This window comes from Corythoichthys intestinalis, chromosome 8, assembly GCF_030265065.1.
Source record: "Corythoichthys intestinalis isolate RoL2023-P3 chromosome 8, ASM3026506v1, whole genome shotgun sequence".
Classification (NCBI taxonomy): Eukaryota; Metazoa; Chordata; class Actinopteri; order Syngnathiformes; family Syngnathidae; genus Corythoichthys; species Corythoichthys intestinalis.
In genome coordinates, this window is record NC_080402.1 from 37,177,431 (window position 1) to 37,199,238 (window position 21,808).

Genomic DNA, 21,808 nt, shown 5'->3' on the forward strand with positions numbered 1-21,808 from the left:
TTAGGGGAGAAAATCGACCAGCACATTCTACAAGTGAAAAATGGTAAATGTAAGTCTGAACATAATGAAAATAACTCACTTAACAATGGTAGGGTCAATTCTATCCCATACAACATAACTGAACGAACTGAACTGAACGCATTACATAATGCAAATAAGGTTGCTTAAAAGTTGGTGGGGACAGTTTGAGCATCATGAAAATTTGGTAGTGGTATGTCCCTACTGTCCCTATGCAAACCTACGCCCTTGCGTTAACCCTTTGAACTCTTACTGGGCACCCATCTAACTCTGCCTGCCATTTCACCATCAATGGTATGCATTAAGTTAAATACTATGAAAATAAATCTATTCGAGTGTTACTAGGGGCCATAAAAAGTATGTCCTTCTGCTTTTATTCATTTGAATTAAATTAATTTGGTTTATATTAAGATTGAATTAATTTATAAATGTATTTATAATTATAAAATAATAAATATTTCTATAACGTATAACAATGATTAATCATATATAATTAGCTAATATGTAGTTGTTGTTTTTTTTAATTGCCAAAGGGTTAATACATTAACAATACAGTTACAGTATATTGTAAGGTACATCTCATAACTTTTTTTCCATTCTCGCGCTTCAGTTATCCAGTGGGGGGCGCTAATGCTAATGCAACTGAAGTGCGAGAAATCGAAGAAGAAATAGATGAGACGTTGACGTCGGCGGACGTTGTTTTCACTTCCAGGTGCGTGTGTGCAGCTGCGGTCCAGTCACAATTCAACACGAACTGCTTAGGGCCTGATAAATACGCATGCGCATAGCAGCTACCCCCTCTGGTTTCTGCTTGCACTGCCACGTTAGTAGCGGTAGACATAAAATACCAAGCTACTAATCCAAACCCCGATAAAGAATACCACGACCAAATTGAAAGCCTCAACTTTTCAGTAACACGTTCGTCCGCTGCGTCTCCCGCCAGCTTTCTTTTCTGCGGAAGAGCACTCTTGAAGGCAAAAATGCTCAAGTTTTTCATCCTGTGCACGTTAGCTGTAGCCAGTCGGGCTGAGATTCCCGAGGAAGACGACGTTCTGGTACTGAAGAAGAGTAACTTTGACGAGGCTCTCTCGGCGCACCCTAACATCCTGGTAGAATTCTGTGAGTATGACTAAATCTGCCACAAAACCGCAAACGAATGCTCGGTAGTTCATCGGACTTTCAGTTTTCTACGTTAGCGTGCTAAGCAAACTCGAGTCAGTCGTGATTGGCTGTAAACTTTGTCAAGCCGACAGGTTGTCCCCGCTAAGTGGCTAATTATTGACGCCTGGCCCGTTGTAACACTAAGTTTGAGTATTTTAATGTATAAAATGCTGAAGCACCAGTCTCGTTGCTGTTAAAAAATAGTTTAGCGTTTAAGTTGCTGAGATTCATCACACTTTTACACTGACGTGTACAGAGAACTCCTTTATTGACAATGACGGCGATGTACGAGCCAGAGTTGCTCTATAATGGGTTGGACGTTTACCGCCGTGAATTGTACTGAGATTTAGACAGGTGGTTTCTGTTTAAATTGATTGCAAGGCTATCGCTGTCAATGTCAGTGAATGAGTTGTATATGAATGCATAAAATGACGTTATATTTGAACTCACGAACTTTTTGCAATTGGGGTAAATATGTGAAAACGAGCATTATCGGTCAATTGGCATCTTGAAAGAGTCGCTGCAGTCAGATAAGTTGACGCGCTACCGAACTACGTGCTTCATCGTGGACCATTCACAGCTCGCCGTGGGTCGAACGAGCCAATGACTGTGGAATGGGAGGGACTAACAATTGTTTGCACACGTATTTCTCGGCAGGAAAGGAATTTAATGGGGATGTGGCGCTAAGTTGACGTGTACTTCACAAACGTTCATCAGCATAGAGTATTTACAAAGACTGCACTGCACATAAACATTTTAATATGATGCAACAAGGACTTTTCCCCATTGTAGCTTTAAAGAGCATATGACATGAGAAAAAGTCTTAAATGGCATTATTATGTGAATTAGAATCATATTTTGAGACGATTCGACTATATACAACAATTTAGCAAAGCACAGATGACGAGAAATTAGTTTTTTAATCTGCCGGTTAGCCACGCCTACCATTATAGGGCTTTAGCGTCCCCAACAGGTGGATGACGTCAGCGGTAGACTGGGCTCATCGGTTTTACTATTCAACCCATTGAGGGGGAATTATTCAGAACGAGGAAAACGCGACAAAGAGAGTGGCAAAATGTCATTGTTTCTGTCTCTTTACTTCAATATTTTTACAGGGTATTCTTTTTATCCAAGTATTTTCCCCAATTGCTAAATAAATGGCATGGTCATGAGAAATAACAGTCTTGTGCTGAATGGAATATGAAATAATAAAAATGCATTTATTCAGGACGACATGGCAAAATTACTCCATAATGGTCAAAACTGTCGACTTCACCTTTACTGTCGCACCTCCCGAACGATATTTTATGACACCTTAATCGGACATATGTCATTTTCCATCCCCGGCTTCGGAGAATGTAAACAAACCAGAAGGCGTGAAAGCTAACCGACATGCTAACCCGAACCGAGTGATGTTTCAAAGTCTTCGAAGCAGAAAATCACACATAACTATCCTGGATTATTTGACATGACGACCCGGTTGTCGATTGTCTTCGCGGATCGGCAAACCGCCCGGCGGAGAGCAATTTACAGTTCGTTCCCCGGAGGAGGGTGGCTGGAGTTGTTGTGCAGCTAACGTGCTGCTGCTAATGAGCATTAGGAGAGCTTTTTACATGCCTATCAATGATCAAACGTAAGTAGTCCTTCATTTAAAGGTAGTTTGTAGTGTTTACTTTGTAATCACTGTATTCGTATTTGACATAATACAAAACAAGATGTTTACTCACTTCCTCGTAAGTCCAATGGTCCCACAGTAAATATCCACGGTGAATGGGAACCTTTTGAAACTCCAAAAAGGCGCATACACCTCTCCCTCATACAGAATGATTTTTCTGCAGCCGTTTGGCTGGCGTGATGCGAAAAATAAACGTATTAATCCGCAAAATCAGCTGAATCCTTCGTCCTCATGCACAACAGTACACTGTAGCGTGAAGAGGACGTCTTCTACCGTACACGTCACAGCGCCCTCCTCCTCAATGCAAGACCGAAGCCGGAAGTCACTCATTTTCATGGCGCGGGATTCAAAAAACTAAATAAAAATAGCGACGCTTCCACACACATCCAAGCGGCCCATATCATTCAGGGGCATAAAATACCGCGTGTATTATGAAACAAACATGCTTTTTCGTGTCACAGGCACTTTAACTTACTCTGATTTGTTTTTCATCACCTGAGTAAATGTGCAAATAAAGTTGTCTTGGGTTGTTGGGAGGCGTTTAACTCACTGGGTGCTTTTAAAAGTGCTAGGAAATCCTACCATAGGTGAGTTTAGGGCTGCAGCTATTGAATATTTTAGTAGTCGATTAATCGATGGACTAGTTAGTTCGAATAATCGAGTAATCGGATAAAGAACATGAAACATTCAAATACCTGAGCTGAGCCTCAAACGGTATAATTTCTTTTTACATTAGGATCCATGTACGACAAAAGAACAATTGACTAACTTACACAGAAGTCAGACTGCTTAAATGCTATAAAATGCTAGGGTTTTTTTTTTTTTTTTTTTTTTTTTTGCAATGCTCTTAACAAATGGTTCTGACGCATATTCCCACAAAAATGGCTAAATATACATATACATATGCATTAAAAACATTAGCTCAAACAAAAGCTTAGCTTACGTTGGTCTTAACAGGGAACGGTTGGATTCAGCCATGTGGAAAGAGGCAGACCAGAGGGCAGTGTATCCAAGCCACTTTAATTAAACGAATACTCAAAGCAACAAAATTTGAATATTTTTTTCTAATCGAATACTCGAGTTAATAGATTAATCGTTGCAGCACTAGGTGAGTTTAGAATGATAGAACATATTTTGGCACAAAGTCATCAAAAAATGACAGAAAAGGCTTAATGAAAGAAGATCCTAATTAGGAGTGGGAACCTCAGGGCACCTCACGATACGATACGATTCGCGATACAAGGCTCACAATAACGATCATCTCACGATATCACGATACAGCGATTATCGATATATTGGTCAGAAATTGGATCCATGACATTCTCAATACAACTGTTGAAACGGGAAAAAAAAATTCAAAATAGAAAAAATACTGTTTAGGTCATTTATTAAACAGTGACACCTTTTCTGTGCAACATTGCTGTAAAATATAAATCTACTGCAAATTGTGCACCTGCACATATAGAGGAAACAAACCACAACCACTGATATCGCTTTGAGAGATCATGATGAATGGCACCCTTAATTTCTTTAAAGTTTTAAATCTTTAAAAAATTAAAATTAAAAAAAAAAGTGCTGTAGGTGTCCACAGTTGAGCTTGGAGTGGGACAATGATAAAATTGGTGGGTCTTTTCTTCGTATATGACATTTGTTGCTGGGTTTGAGCACTTCCACTATCTGCTTCAGCATTTAAGATGTCAGACTTGCTCAGTCAGTCTTCCTCACCTTAAAAACAATAAAATAAAACTAAAAATATTAGCTACTTCATAACTTTTGAGTTGAAATCCTGATTTTTTTTGTGTGTTGGAAGTATTGAATTTAAAAAAATATGAATTGAATATAGAAATTAAAAATACAATAATTACCTATTTTTAATATGTAGGCTACATTAATTATCATGCACATCACTTTATATATCTTGGAACCTAGTCAAACCATTTTTATAGCTTATTGTATCAAAATGACAGTAATAACAGTTTGTGTAGTAAACTAGATGGAAAGTGGTTCTCAAATAATATCAAATAAATCGGTAAATTCATGTGGGCTTGTTCGATGTTCATTTTCATCCAGTTTAGGGTCCTGGTTTATTTTATATCATTCAACACCAAATGTCATCAAAATAATACATGTAAATTAAAAATCAATTACATTGCAAAACTTTCTTACCTCAAGTGATGAATGGGAAGCAGTGAAGAAATCCGGTGTGCACTTCGTCACCAGCTTCCAGTGAACCTTATTTTTGTTAGACAATTCTTGCATACAGCAAAGTCCTTGTTCACCTTACTTCTTTTCTTGTTGGTGTAAAATCTAAACTGTGTCCCCATGCGTGATTTGTAGCAATATTTTTCTCATTTTTTCCTCCACCGTTCTCACGGAGCTTTATTTTTTCAACCCACTTGGAGCTTCCTCTCTTCTTCTCTAGACGACTTGTGCGCACTTTACCTTCACCGCCACTCCCGAGCGCCCCTAGTGGACCGCCAAGGAATTGCTCAACAAACATTGAGCAGTGTACAGCATCCATACTCCATTGTATGGCCAATATGTTAAATAAAAGTATCGATACTTGGCGGGAGCATATCGATAACAGATCGGGTTGCAAAATATCGCGATATATCGCTGTATCGAGATATTGTCACACTCTTAATCCTAATTACACTTCGCCAGCTGCCTTCAACTTTCCCATTTAAATATCACTTAACAGAAGATGTCACACCCAGAATGAGCTGCGGATTTTTGCAGTTTGCTAGCATACTATCAGTCTTTCTATTCTGTTGTTACAATGTGACCGTTCTGTTATGTCAACATGCACTATAGGTAGCACTGCAATAGAAGGCTAGGCATGATCATCAATTATGGTTGTGAAGTCGCTCCCAGAATTGAAGAAAAAGGGGCCCGTCCCCTACTGTATTGTTTTAAGATACAGTAACTATTAAATGGTGAAAGACGATGAGATTTGAGTGCCAATTTCATCTACATGTAAAATTGCATCGGTTAAGTTATTTGAATTTTTCGACATCCATAGTCACCATTTCTTAGGACCATTTATGCCCAATTCATTTTAACCGGGAGGGCCTGGCAATGAATGATCACGGTGAGGGGGTGGGGGGGTACTCCCTAGCACTCCCTACACAATGATTCAGAGCAGTTTTCGGTTTGGCACTGGGTCATAAAACATCTTAGCCAATGTGGCTAAAGTGTTTTTAACCACTGCCTTGTTTTCAAGTTGGGATGGCTTTGGTCCTCTTTTTTTTTAAACTTGAAAGATGAGTGAAAATACTTTCTCAGTTGTACGGCAATAAATATGTATTTGTCTATGTAAATGTTGAATTTCTGCAAGATTTTTTATTTGTCAAATTTTTTTTAGTGTGTGGAAACTGGGTGTTCTCGGCTGAGCATAATCATGGATTTTTTTAACTGAACCATGGATAAGGAAGGAATTAAACTTTACGCTTTCTGTGAATTGGAAATGTTAATTTTACCGGTAAACTTTGTAGTATTTGTGCATGATGCAGTTCCATTTGTCATATCATTTGTCATGTTTTGTTCCCAAAATGACTGTGAGGACAAATGCGCCCCACCAGTTTGATTTTTAACCCTTATCATGACCTAATCGCTTAGCAGTGCATCTGGAAAAAAAACGGGAGCAGTTGTCCAGACTTCCATCGCCTAAACTCAAACCTGTCTTTGCATTAGGTGTATTCCCTAATTTCTGTTTGTACTGCATCCTTCAGATGCCCCATGGTGCGGTCACTGCAAGGCCCTGGCTCCAGAGTATGCCAAGGCTGCTGGTATGCTGAAGGCAGAAGGTTCAGATATCCGCCTGGCTAAGGTTGACGCCACTGAAGAGACAGACCTAGCCCAAGAGTTTGGTGTCCGTGGATACCCCACCATCAAGTTCATTAAGGGGGGAGACAAGGAATCCCCCAGAGAGTACTCAGGTAAAGTTTTTTTATTTATTTTTTTTTTTTTTTAATTGGTTATTTTTTTCTTCAACTGTTTTTCACAGTTTTGCTTCAGAACCGGCAGCATAAAAGGTTTGGACTCTTTTGTAGTCCCGTTAGGCCTTGAAGGGATAAGTGTTTGTATGTTAAACACACGTCTTCATTGTGCACACAGGTTAATTACACCTGTTAGACTTCAATAGCTGCTTTCCAAATCCTAAAAACAAGCAATGTGACAACGCCTGCCTTTCTACTTTTCACTTTGACTGTTTACAAACTAATCGTGCCGTAGTATTGATACCTGCGCTAATTTATTGCTCAAGATGCTGTAGTAATTATAAATGTAGGATTTTAAATGTAGTTTTGATAAGTATAGACAAAGGCTAAACACAAACTAAGATTATCCCAAAGGCTAAACAAAAACTAAGATTATCCCAAGTCTTTTATTTACGACATTACCACGTCTCAAAAAATTAAAGGTGACTCCGTAAGGTCACACTGGTAGATTAAGAGATTTCAATTGTTTTTTTATGTGCATTGAGAAGCTTCCATGAGATAGCATTAATGGAGTGAAAAGTCATTCGTACACTGCAAAATCATAAAGATAATTAAATTCATGCCCTTCCAGTGCGATTTCCTCCCTGCTAATCAGTTTTTGACATAATTGCATAAATGAAAGAATGGTTAGTTCAATTTGTTCGTTATATATATATATATATATATATATATATATATTTTTTTTTTTTTTTTTTTTTGTTGATGGTGTGCTGCCCTCGTGAAAACCAATTTTTTTATGATTCACTACTCTTTTTGGTTGTATTTTAAGTAGCATCTTGAGTGTAAACAACAAGTTCATAAGAATAAACTAATCACACTGTTAACGGCTGAAGGACGGACGGTGAAGGAGAGTTGCTAAAGGAGAGTTGACTTCATGAGTCATGATTTTGAACATTCTTCACTATTTGAAATATTTAAGGTTTTAACCAATATTCAAACTTTTTATCATAGTTCATAATTTTATTCATTTGTGTGCATAAGTGTTTGCATTTTGATGTGGCCTTTTTAAATGTTGCTTATAACATGGTATCTATGAACTTTAGAGTTGTTGTTGTTATCTGTTGTTCAGTTTAAGTCACAGGTGTCAAACAGATTCCAGAAAGGGCCAAGTGGGTGCTGGATTTTGTTCCAACCGATACCGTGCAGAGAGTTCAACCGATGAACTTCCTACTTAAACAAGCGGCACCTGACAAAGTTTAACTGATTATACATGTAAAAGATTTGATTGGTGAAAAGGTGTCCTCTTCATTGGTTGGAAAGCAAACCTGCACCCACTTGGCCCTTTCTGGAATCTGTTTCACACCTGTGGTTTAAGTAGTTGGTTACTCCGGAGTTGTTGGCTGTTTGTTGGCATGAGACTCCACTTCCCCAAGTGCAACATTTTGTCTCTGCTTGGGCCATCCATGGAAACACAGTACCCACTTTGGCCTATTACATGCATGCACAGAACCTTTGTCTGGTTCATACATGTATGGATTGTGCAGGATTAATTTAAACACACTTGCATGAACAGTAAGCCATCGCTGTAAATCTTTGAGATGTCAGACCAGCTCTTAAGTCCCAGGACCATGTCGGTGCATTTAAACATGGTGGGAAATGTAATGCCATCTGTATGTAGAAAAGCATTTGAGTTGGCTCAAACTCTTTGGTGGGATGTGCAGTCAGTCACGTCGTCTTTGTGGGCTGGGCTCTGGTCTATTTGGCAACGGAGGTTTTTTTTTAATTGCCCATGACCCATTCTGGTCTCGTACCATAAATCTTACTGTCAACCCCTAGATCTTGGTTCAACGGAAAGGGAATGATATTTTTTGTCACAAGTTTTAGGAAATGTCAAAATATTTGGGCTCTGTGTTGTCATTTGAAGATGAATGAATTATTAATTATTTTTTTAAAAAAACATTGAAACTGTTGGCCTACATGTTTTTGTGAATTGCAGCTTTTGTCATGGAGTCCCTATGTAGAACATTTTTAGAAGTACATTCTATTTTTCCAAAAAAATGAATGGATGCTACTGCATTGTATACATTTTACACAAAATATCCAAATTCAGTTGTTGTAATTTTATATTCAACTTTATTTACTGTTAAGTGTACTTGTATCACTAATTACAACCCCCCCCCGTTTCAGCTGGAAGGCAGGCAGATGACTTTATCAGCTGGCTCAAGAAACGCACAGGCCCCGCAGTTGCGCTGTTGGCTGACGTCACAGCTGCGCAGTCCTTAATAGCTGACCATGAAGTGGTGGTCATTGGGTTCTTTAAGGTAAGCGAATATTTTGATCTTAGTTTGACTACGGTCTGTTGGGATGTTTCGTAGAATATGTGGATAATAGGTGAATGTCACTTGAAAACCTTCCTCGCCTTATTTTGACAATATTATTCAAATAGTTTTATTCTTTCACAGGATGTGGAGTCTGCTGGAGCCAAGGCCTTTGAAATGGCAGCTGAAGCAATCGAAGATGTTCCTTTCGGCATTACCTCAGATGATGCCGTTTTTACCAAGTTTGAGGTCTCCCAAGATGGCATTGTTCTCTTTAAGAAGGTGAGTGCAATTTTTCCCCCAATGATGCCGGCATAAGGATGCGCTAGGCTTAGATTATGGATGGACCTGATCAGAAATCGGGCCAATCAGGCTATTTTTCAGAGGATCGGAATCTGGTGAAAGGATCGAGTTTTTTATTTTATCTATATATATATACATAAAAATATATACGTACCTTTTGTACTCTGCAAAACTCTGAAGAAAAAGTACTGTAAACAGTACAGAACTGAAACATGTTTGGAACTTTTGTCCAAATTGTAGGGGAAAAAAATCTGAATCGGCCGATTCTCCAAATCGGGTGACTCTGACTGTTGCAAAAATATTCCATCAGAACATCCCTAGCTTAGATCCTTCTTACCCGCAGATCTAGTGACACATTTAAGGAATGTTACCTCAAGCTTTGATGGCTTGTTTAGATTATAGGTGTCAGAACAGCGGTCTGAACTTAAACAAGTTTTGCATGATGCACGTGTGCACACTGGAGTGGAGTTGGATGCATCTCAAGTCAAAGTGTGCACATAATCAACAGCTGCATCAATCATTGTAAAATATTTAGACAATTTAAATGTGTGCTCTTTTCTATCAAAGACTCATTCAGGTACCAAAAAATGTCTCCGACTTAGGTAGAAAAGTGTAAACAGATTTTTTTTTTTCTCCTTTTCATTAAGTAGATTTCCTACAAGTGCACCTCTTAAGTGTCGGTCTTATTTAGCAAAGTGGTGTGAATGAAATTATGGAACTAAAATATATAGTTGGTTTGAATTGAGGTTGGGTGACATGGCCTAAAAATAAAATCTTAAGAAAACCGTAAAATTTTATTTTTATTCCTCCCATTGGCTGTCGTTGATGGCACTAGACATCAATCCATTTTGACTGGGAGAGACTGGCAGCGATCAAACGTTATGGCACTGAAAAATGAGCATTTTCATCCTTCCCAGTTCAAATGAACGGGACATTTAATCGTTGTCCATGGCAAAAAATAAATACTAATGAAGTTTTGAATTATTGAACTATTGAATTAACTGGTTGCTAGATTTCCATTCTGGCAAATAACAAAGAAAACTGGTATTGGGTTTTTAATCTTCAGCAATTCATAAAGTCGATGTATTGCTTAGTTTGAAGAGTGTAAGGATTTTCATGTTTTTTCTTTTCTTCTTGACACCCAAGACCATAAGGCCTAAATTCAACTTGATTAGTTTGAATTGTTCCCAGGTGTAAAAATGATGACCAATGAGTCATTCGGGGTCTCACGTGAGCCCTTTTTATTTAGTAACGGTCATCGTTCAGTCGGCTGTGGTCTGATTTACATGATGGTAACATGATGCAGTTGACTTCAGGAAGGGTATCCACTTGGTGTTGCTAATTAAAGATCGTCAGAGGTTCTCTGCCACATTTCTTTTCACATGACTGCCTTGCAAGACCTGGTCTTGGAATAATGTCAACTAGTAAAGCCAATTCAAAGATTTATTTTCTCTGAAGCATATTGGCCATGAGCAGATGAATGTAAACCAAATTACATATCTAATGGAGATGTCCCAATCCGATCTTTGAAATCGGGCGAATCACGCCATTTTTCAGAGGATCAGAATCGGGTGAAAAGGATCAGGTTTATTTGTTTTTCCTGCTTCATGTGCGTACAGCCTGTCACTCTTCTGCTGCTGTTCTTGGTCACCACCGTTGCAGTTTGAGTTTGCTTGTTAAAGTTAACAATAATTGACATGCGTTGAAGCTTTGGTCTTGCTAGAGAAGCTTAGGAGTGCTATGTTTAACCGCGCCGAATGTTTCGATTATCGTTTAGCTTATTAAACACTAGCAGTAGAGTGCTGTGGCAACTGTTTTTTTTTTTTCCAGCAGTGTGAGGAGATTTGAGTGGATTCACTCAATGAAGCATTTAATAAAGACAAGTGTTTTTCTGTTTAAAAAATCAGTGGGACATTAACACATTTAAAACTTTTTGGACAACTTTTTCGGTATCTGATTGGGACTTTGTCGGCATATTCTCAATCAGGTGACTCTGACTCGGGTGCAAAAATACGCGATTGAGACATCCCTAATGTACTTGTTGAAGTATTGAGAATTGAGCATATGCAACTGAGATGTTTGCACTTTACTATTTTTGATACAACAATGTAAAAAGTGTTTGACCTGTACAAGAGCTGCTGTGGGCCTCTTATCAATTTATCATCTTAGATGGTGCGACCTCAACTGTTATATTAGTACAAGGTCCAAAATGGAGCTATGTGATATGAAAGGAATTTTCGTTTGATAATGTATAACTTGCTACAAAGGAATTTTCTTTGCCCCCCCCCCCCCCCCCCAATTCATGACAATTTCATATACGCCACACAATAAATGATTACTAAAAAAATTAAACAATGCAGCCAAATGGATACCAATCAAAATATTCATATACTAGTTGTATAAACGCTTGTCAAAGAATGCAGAAACATCCTAAGAATTAAAATGTATACCAAATGGTGCTTCAAAAATGCCTACCATTTACCCATTAAAGATATTGCCAAGTGGAAAGGGCAAACAAATTAGAGGGTTCCCGCTACAGAGGTAATCTAGCTCTATAAAAGGTTGTTTCATAGTTTATCATTCATTTCAGTGTGAGCTGTGAATATTATCTTTCATGACCGGACAAGTTGATCAACAGTCATGGCTACTCATGCAAGGTCATTTTAAAAAATCACTTATTCTTCATCTATGTATGGTTGTCTAATCAAAAATTAGCAACTGTCAAAGGATTAAAAAGCAATTTTTTTTTTTTTTTTTTTTAATAATTTAAATCTTGAAGCGCATTCTTTGTCAACCAGACCAATTTACTGCTCCTGTCTTTGTTATACTGTGCCTGGCGAAGAGTTAAACTGGAATCACTGGTTTTATCCTTGATAGACTGGGTATGACTAAAAGATCTTTGGAAGTAGCTGCTCTTTGTGTATATTCCTCATACAGTATATAAGGTGTGTGTATGTATATGCACATTTAGAATCAATTGGAATGTTTCCCAATTGAGAAAGTATACACCCGTATTTCATGACCTGTTTACCTGAATTTTTTAGGTTAAAAAAGGTGAAGGAATTAAAAGTTGCACTACAGTCGACAATCGTATATTTAAATTCCTAAGAGTCGAGCTAAAGTAATGGTTGCTAAAATAAGTTAATTTATTATTGTAACTCTGTTAGCTGCTATGCATTATCGGTGCCAATCCTCTTCATAACAGCCACGTGTTCATGTGAAGATCCGAGCAGAATTAAAAACATTATTGTCATATGGGCTCTTTGCCTGCAAACTCGGCCAACGCAGCAACTCTGTTTAACAGCTGGGAACTTCAATTTGTTTATCACGACAGGGTCTTAAATTTCAGAGCCAATAGCTGCCTACGTGACCTTTGCCAAACACTTTGCTGTTGTGTGCCGGTAAAAGCTGCTTGGCCAATCTTACACCAGCTATTCTTAACAGTCAAATGTCAGTTTACCTCCGTGCCCCTCTCAAATCCCGGAAGATAGGAGGATTTGGTAATCGTTGTCTGGTAAATCTTTTTTTGGGTGTTTACCAGCAGACCACATTGGAACATTTGTGACTGACTCTTTGTGTCTTTTTCTGTTTTTAAGTTCGATGAAGGACGTAACACTTTTGATGGTGACCTTACCAAAGAAACTATCCTGTCTTTTGTCAAAGCCAACCAGCTGCCTCTGGTCATTGAATTCACTGAGCAGGTAAGTGATTGGGTAGTGTAAAATTATTTATCAAATCTTTCTCTCCAAAGTAACCACCAGTAAAACAAGTAGAATTTTAACATTTTCTTTCATCCCTAGACTGCCCCTAAAATCTTTGGGGGTGAGATCAAGTCCCACATTCTTATGTTTCTGCCAAAAGCAGCCTCAGACTTCCAGGAAAAAATGGACCAATTTAAAAAAGCCGCCGAGTCATTCAAAGGACAGGTAAGTCAACTTGCCCGAAGCACCAACGTCTGTCATCGAGCCATGTTTACTTAATTTGTCGCTCCTCCCTTTTTCCAAAATCTAGATCCTCTTCATTTTCATCGACAGCGAGGTGGATGACAACCAGCGCATCTTGGAGTTCTTTGGCCTAAAGAAAGAGGAGTGCCCAGCCATCCGCCTCATCACCCTGGAGGATGAGATGACTAAGTACAAACCAGAGAGCGACACCATCACTGCAGAGGCCATTGTTGGATTTTGCACACAATTTAAAGAAGGCAAACTGAAGGTAACGGAACTGGCGACGCTGCTTTTATACTTGCAGTTAAAATGAAAGTTTACATACTGTGCAATAAGACACTACATTTTCCTCACTGTGTGAAGTTAAAGCAGAATAAACTTGTCCTGTTTTAGGTAATTTAGGATACAAAATAATTTAATTTAGCTAAATACCACTATAATGAGAATTTTAAATTGTTGTTCGTTGAAAACAAATGTTTACATGCACAACAAGTATTATGTATTTTAGCAACTTTAGGAAGCCCAGATGATGTAGTGGCTTTGGAAGCTTATGATAGGTTAACTGACAACATATAAATTAATTGAAGGCACACCTGGAGATGTATTTTAAGGCCACACCTCAAACACTGTGCGTTCGTGTTAAAAATCATGGAAAAATCACAATTCTGTCAAGAAATAAGGAGACCATTTTGAAACTCAAGTCTGCTTCATCTGTGGGAGCAATGTCCAGATGCTTGAAGGTGCTACATTCAGATATGAACATCATGGCAATGTCTAGCCATCACACCGCTCAGAAAGGAGAAGGGCTCTGTGTCAGAGATTACCGTATTTTGGTCCGAATTCTGCGAATCAGTGCCAGAGCAAAACTTCCAAGACCTTGTACAGATGCTTTGTCAAGCTGGTAAGGAAGTGTCGTTATCCACAGTGAAGTGACTCCTGCACCGACATGGGATGAACGGCTACTCTGCATGAAAGAACAAATCACTCTTGAAGAAACAAAAAAGCCAAATTACAGTTGGCGAAAAGACAGGAATAATAATGTCCTGTGGTCTGAAACTTAAGTGGAGCTGTTTGACCACAATGACAGTTAAATTTGGATGAAGGCTGAAGCTTGTAAACCTGAGAGCACCATACCAACTGTAAAGCACTGAGGTGGTAGCATCATGTTGTAGGGATGTTTTGCTGCAGTAGAAACTGGATCCCTTCATAAAATTGACGACATCGTGAAGAATTGTGGAAAATGAAATGTGAAGAAAACCTCTTGAGACATCAGCAAGAAAGCTTCAACTTGTGCGCAAATGGTTCTTCCAAAGGGACAATGACCTTAAGCACACTGAGAATTTTTAATGGCTTGAGGACAGCAAAGTTAATGTCTTGGAGGGGCTATCACAATGCACTGATCTGAATCCTATAGAACGTCTGTGGGAAGATCCAAAGAGGTTTTTGGAAGCAAGGCAACTGACAAACCTGACTTGGTTACACCAATTCTGTCAGAATGAATGGGCCAGAATTCCGTAAGAAAACAATGTCAGACGCTTGTGGAACGTTACCCAAATCATGCAGTTCAAAGCCAATGCTACCAAAAACTAAGGAAATGTTTGGGTTTTTTTAAGTTTGGAAAAAATGGGTTAAATTTGTGCCGTAGAAAGGGTTAAGACTCCTTTAATATCAGCACTGATAATTCACTAGCCTGTTGACTAAGCCTCAGACATTTTCTTTTGATTGGTAAAACAAATTTGCAAATATAATGTAGTACCTCGAGTGACTGTTCAGGTGTCTTCTACCCACAGCCTCACCTGATGAGCCAAGAAATCCCCAAAGACTGGGACCAAACACCTGTCAAGGTTCTGGTTGGCAAGAATTTTGAGGAGGTCGCCTTTGATCCCAAGAAGAACGTCTTTGTTGAATTCTGTAAGCATTCTTGTTGATTGTTGAAAAAAATAGCTAAACATGAGAGAGTGAAAAGACTTCACTTGCTGAAGTGGTATTTTTATCCTTTCTGTCCCTGCTAAGCCTTTTTGGTTTCTAAGAGTAGATGGTCAGGCTTCACACCTGTAGTGCCTTGACCACTCCTGCTTGTGTGTATTGTTACCAGACACTGATGCTGAAAAGATCAGTTTTAAAAATAGCTGCTGGTTTATTTGTGAGCTATTCCCATCCAAATGTGGGCTATTTCCGTTGTATTCGTCTGACATCTCACAACAGGTGATGGGGTGTTGGATGCACGTGATGTACAATAGTCAGTCTGCTGCTGAAGAGGTCATTTGTCTCAAATGTTTTTGTTTGTTCCTTTTCAAATATTGTGTTGTTATAGATGCCCCTTGGTGTGGCCACTGCAAGCAGCTGAATCCTATCTGGGAAAAGCTGGGTGAGAAGTACAAGGACCATGCTGACATCCTTGTGGCCAAGATGGATTCTACAGCTAATGAGGTGGAGGCCGTCAAAGTCCATAGCTTCCCTACCCTGAAGTTCTTCCCTGCAGGAGAAGAACGCAAGGTATTTCACTCCCTCTCACAGCAAGTCAAAACATTTCACAAACTATGCAGTGACTTTATAATGCACCCACAGAAATCTGGTGTATTTACTTTTAGGCTTTATTGATGGAGGCCGTGCCTTTCAGCCAAAGTGTCATTAGTGCTTCTTGATATAGCATCGCTAACTGCATAGAAATGTGAGACAGCCAACCTCAAGGTTCTGCACATTAAGGTTTTGTTTAGTATATACATAATTGGGCACTAGCTTTATTTCTACCCAGAATAAAATCAATATTGAAATACACCCTAGCTGGATTAGGACATTAAAATAGATTAAATGTTAGCACACTATTGGCATAAGATGACACATTGAAGAGAATTGATTTAAACAGGTGATTGACTACAATGGGGAGAGAACACTAGAAGGCCTGAGCAAGTTCTTGGAGAGTGGCGGTACAGAGGGAGGAGCACCTGCTGGCGACGACGATGATGATGGCGATGAGGAAGACTTTGATCCTGAGGTAGGATTGTCACTGTTCTGTAGTATCAATGCATTTCCTACCAAAAGCACTCCTAGCAATGTGTGGTGCTACAGAGTTATTGAAATTGTCTGTAATAGACTTTTGAACCATTTTGACTAGTGGTGTTTACGCCGGTCTACAAGCAAAATACTTCTTGGATAAAAGTAGTGAGATTTTACTAAGTTTTTGGGTCATTAAAAAAGAAAAATGAAGTTAAAATTGTCAATTGGCTGTAGTTTTGAGATCCAGTATCTGGCTGAAATGTTAAAATCCTAGCAATTTAGGTAAAATGTATTGCATAAATCCTGGTGTTTTGGAAGTGGACAAAATATATTGATGTAGACCAATTTCATAAGCTGTGGCACACACTAATATAACAATCGTATGTCAAATGTAGGAACTAGTAAAACCTTTATTAACAAAGATGGATATCCAGTTCATTCAAACTGGGAGAGCTGGCGATGAATGCAAAAGTTTCTGTGCCGCTCACAGCCACTCTTTTGGCTGGAAGGGCTAACATCTCCCAGTCACAATGGACTGAACGGCTAGCGTTGTCAATGGTAGCCAATGAGTCTAAATGATTGGAGGTCTATCGCAGCCAACATGTTAACATACTCTAGACACACGTTAAAGGTATACTTGGATTTTGCAATGTCAGTTTTGAATCTTCTCCATAGAAGTTTTCACCACCTTCCCCACAAACCGAAGGCTGGCTTAGAGATTGTGCTTCCCAAAAGAGCTAAATAAATCTTAGCACCATTTAAGGTTGAGTCGGCTGCGTCATGATTGTTGAGACGTAGAGGTTGCCGTTCCAATAAAAGATGAACGGTGCAAGTCAGGATGTGAGGTTGTAATATTACAACAAAGTGGGTCACCCACTTTATTGCTTTCTAAATGCAGGGATGCCAAGTCTTCTGATTTGGCAGTGTTTCGTTACGGACAAGATGAAAATGTTCTGGAAAGGAGGGAACAAGTAGACATCACACTCTTGAGGGGATAACAACATTGCAACCCTCCCTAAGAGTTGCGATTCCAGAACAAACTGGCTTTTAGCACGGCTTGACTAGTGTAGCTAAATGCGGCGTGTGCAGCCACGCCTCCAAAAGTCACCAATCATCACCACCATTGCGTTGGATAAATTACAAGCTTGTCCCTGACATTTTTTTGACAGGTCTTAGGCTTGTCATCAACATTTTGAAGTATTGTCACAAAAAAGGGCCAGTTCTCATTAACTTTTTCGCTGACATTGATGGCCATAGACATCTAATATTATTACATTTTAAGCAGAGAGAGCCGCAGTGATCAGTCATTGCAACACTTCCCAGTTACAATGGGCTGGACATTTACTTCTGTCAATGGTGGGCAATAGGTTAACATAAATAGGAAACCGTTATCAATGGGCAACACTATTTCCATGAATTCCTGCCAGTGTTGATGCGTTCAAATGATCACTCTTAAATGATCATTTGAAAATCACAGTGCCCCGTTAGTGAGTAGGGCTGCAACTAATGATTACTTTCATGATCGATTAAATGATTAATCGGATAAATGTAATTTTTCAATTACCTTAACAATTTAACTTTAAGTTGTGTTAGGCACTTGGAAGTAACAATGAAGATAAAATGGATGACTATTGCCTTTAAAAAATATTTTATTACAGCTTCATGACCTAACTCTAGTCTACAACTGCACTGTTTTAAGTACATAAAACTTAGTTTTAAATAAAAGGTTGAGTTTAAAACAAAAGAATTTCTCAGATTAAAGTCTGGTTCATTCCAATAAAGTGCTGCTGATTGACTTTTTTTGTGGGTGAAGCGGTGATATAAATTGTCAATGACTCCATTTTCTTTAAGCAAACTAAACAATACATGGAAGTTTGTTGAAAGGACATTCTAAGCTGTAATTTGAATGGGCTTATATGTGTGTGTGGTTCCTTTTATTAGGAAAAATGAGACAACTTTACCATATAACATATAACTCAAGTGCTAATATGCTTCCCCAAAACACAATACAAATGGACACTTAAGCTGCGGATTAGCATAATCGCTAACTAGCTAAAGCGCTCTGTGCTAAGTAGTAACGTCTCAACAAAGAATACAAACAATTGGCTTCATTTACTCACCTTTGATTGAGGCACACTGGATCTACCAACACAAAAGACCATCCACCTCTCGACACTTCGTAAAGTTATTGATTCAGCAACTAGGAGTGGGAACCTCTTTGTACCTCACGATACGATACGATTTGCTCACGATAACGATGATCTGACGATATGGCGGTACAACGATTATCGATACATTGGTCAGGAAATCATTTTAGGATATTGTACAAATAACTAATAAACCGAAAAACAAGCTTCTGCTGTGATTTGGAATGAGTTTCCCTCGTAGACGGCCAATCCGTTTGAACTGGAATCCCTCCCACTTCAAACGGATTGAACGTCTGGACGTCTGTGGCAGCCAATGCCAGGCAATGAGGTAATTTTGGGCCATTTAAGGTACCTGTTGATTTTCAGTAATTTACTGTTGGTTTTGGGGTATTTTATGGGTCACTTCCTGTTTATTTTTGGTTACAGAACAGGAAGTGACCTGGGAATCACCCAAATGAGTGTGTGCAGTGACTCAAACTTAACAGGAAATGACCTTGAAATGCCCTAAAATGAACAGTTAGTGACCTGTTAATGCCCCGAAAATCAGACCGAATGACTGAATGCTCTGGTTTCGAATGATCGAACGTTCCCAATCCATCACAAATGGATTGGGTGTCGAGCACCGTCGATGCACCCTTGGAGTTAACTGAGACACTATTATGATGGAAGATTTTGGAAGCAACTTGTTCATTTTTTTTTTAACTTTTACACACACTGACACCTTTTTAAAACGATATCTCGATTCTTGACAGGAGCATATCGATAACCTTTTGGGATACAAAGTATCACGATATATCACCATTTCGATATTTTGTCACACCCCTATCAGCAACCCATATGTATTATGAATAAACAATATCAGCAATGTTTGTTAGCACAGCGTGCGCCATTTAAGATTTTGGAGATCTGAAAAATTTTGTTAAATCTGCTTGATTTTACTTTTTTTAAGTAAACTGGTATCCAGAATGGGGACTATTCTAGCAGTATTCTGAATAGTATTCTATTTACCGTTTTTAGCTGTTAACTTGATACTGAAATAGTCTGAGAGGATTTTCGAACAATTTTGGAACTAATGTACGAAACCATAAAGTGTGGGGGGGGTTGTGCATCAATAATCGATTTATAATTGAATCGTTGGGTGCCCAAAGAATCCCCACCTCTACAATATATTGCCGTAATTGTGTGTTTTGACCAAAAGACAACATTTCCAGAATGTGCCTGAGAAGTGAGGATAGAGCTTGGCATGCATGCATGCATGCACTTTATCCAATGAAATGCCGTATTGGGAAGGTTGAGGTAAAATATTAGCATTTTAAAGTAAAACTGATTTGAAGTGTTTATATTAATTAGATTAAAGGTGTTAACGTGTCTGGATCGCGATCGGATATTGATGCGTGCCGGCTTTTAATTAGAATGCGTGCATTACAGGTCTGCCGTGTATGTTTACTATTCTTGCATGGCAGTTGTTTTAGCACATCTTTTTCTCAGAAGTCTAATTGTGTGGTGTAGACCCCCACCACCACTCCAATGTCCACAAATATCTTACAGCTGTCCTGTTTACTTGGCTTTGCCCGTAGAGACCCTAAGCCTGCAGTAGCGCACGTGCAGCACCCACAGCCAACATTAAAATCTTCCTTTCCCCACCCCTAGTTAACCTCAGCCTAGACTGGGAAAGACATTGCAAGCACAAGATGTCATGTCTGTTGCACCCAAATGATGACTCATGTGTGATTTTTTTTTTTTGTTTTGTTTTTTTTTTTTTTTGTTTTTTGTTTTTTGTTTTTTCTTTACATTTGTAGATGGTCACATTTGAAGAGCATGATTAATAACTTTAACTCGCAAGGCCTTTTTGAAACTCATTGGCGCATCAATTTTGAGGTATCTGCGAGTCATAGTAGATGTTAATACCCATCTCATTCTCGACTGATTTGCAGGACTTGGAGGACTTGGAGGATACGGATGACGAAGACTCAGACAGCAAGGAAAAAGTACATGATGAGTTTTAAAAAGCTGGTAGAAGAGACCCACGCTGCCCCCTCCTTCCATTTACCTTCCCTTCACTCTTTAAAGACAGTGTCCTTCTACTGAGACCATTATTTCCCTTATCTAGCCACCTCTTAGTCCACCAGCAGGCCCACTAGTTGGCCAGTCAGTATATTGGTACAAGCTTCTTTCCCTGACGTCTCATTTTATTTGGGGAGGGCACACAGAAAAAATCACACATTGGCATCGAGAGCTTCTCCACCAAATGTTTAGTTTCATTCAACAAAGTACACTTTAGCTTTCATCTGTGCACTTACGGAGTTTGGTCTGATCATTTTGTAAGGATCAATCTCTCGGACAAATGGACTACCTGTGCTTTTACAGTAAAATATATCCTCGCTGTGTAGCAAAAGGCCCCTCCCGCTCACATGTAGCTTAGACCAATATCTGAACAACCTGCCTTCAGAGTGGAAGCGGTGGCAGATCTTTTTATCCCTGTCATTTCCAAACAATTAACTCCTCACTTTCTGTGGGGTCTACTGACTTTTTTTTTTTTTTTTTTTTTTTCCTCCCCCAAACGGAACAAATGCTAACTTTTTGGGAGGATCGGGGGTGGGAATGTTTTTTATTTAATTGCTTTAACTGAGTGTTTTTCGTTTTTTAATTTAGGACTTTTTTTATGTTTGACCATCGTGCCCAATTGTAGCCGCTTTTGGCCTTGATGGGACAGAGTTGGCACTTGGACACACACACATACACTCAGGCCATGGATGATTATTTTTTTGGGAGCCAATTCTGAAAAGTTGCACTGCGTTCATGCCTCTTTCGAGATTCTTTATGGTTACTAAAGTTAACGAGTGCGCTACATTCATGTTTGTTCTGAGACAAGAGTTTATTCTGATACGGGGAGGAAGCAGTTGCACAGTACCACCGCTCGCCCATACTGTATGTACCATCTGTATCCCCTCTTGGCTCTACTTATACACTACTTTTCACTGTATAATGTGTGAGTGATGGCTATGAATGACTAGTTTTCCTAGTCGTGATGATGAAAATGTGTGTGTTTGTAAGTGTACTGTGGTGGCATTAGTAGAGGTGAGGTGATACAATTGACATCTGTACAGAGGTGAGGGATACTTAAAGCATTCCATCATATCAAGATTTGATTTGGAAAATGTGAAATGATGGCCAATAAACAATATGACACAACTTTGCCTAAAGTCTTGTTTTGTTGAACTGTAACATGGTACAATTTAATCCGCATGGCCAAAATGCGTAAGGTTCTTGGACCATAACGTTTGCTTTAGGCAAATTCCATATTTCT

The 21,808-nt window shown here is 39.0% G+C and overlaps 1 protein-coding gene across 1 annotated transcript; it reads left to right on the plus strand.

Annotated features, from left to right (window-relative positions):
* Window positions 1-790: 790 nt before the first annotated feature.
* p4hb (prolyl 4-hydroxylase, beta polypeptide) lies at window positions 791-21,693 on the plus strand. Its single transcript, XM_057844366.1, has 11 exons — window positions 791-1,137; window positions 6,586-6,792; window positions 8,980-9,113; window positions 9,255-9,392; window positions 13,010-13,114; window positions 13,214-13,339; window positions 13,425-13,625; window positions 15,148-15,268; window positions 15,672-15,853; window positions 16,224-16,352; window positions 20,436-21,693. The coding sequence occupies exons 1-11, from the start codon at window positions 999-1,001 to the stop codon at window positions 20,505-20,507; spliced, it is 1,554 nt and encodes a 517-aa protein (XP_057700349.1). The 5' UTR covers window positions 791-998; the 3' UTR covers window positions 20,508-21,693.
* Window positions 21,694-21,808: the final 115 nt, after the last annotated feature.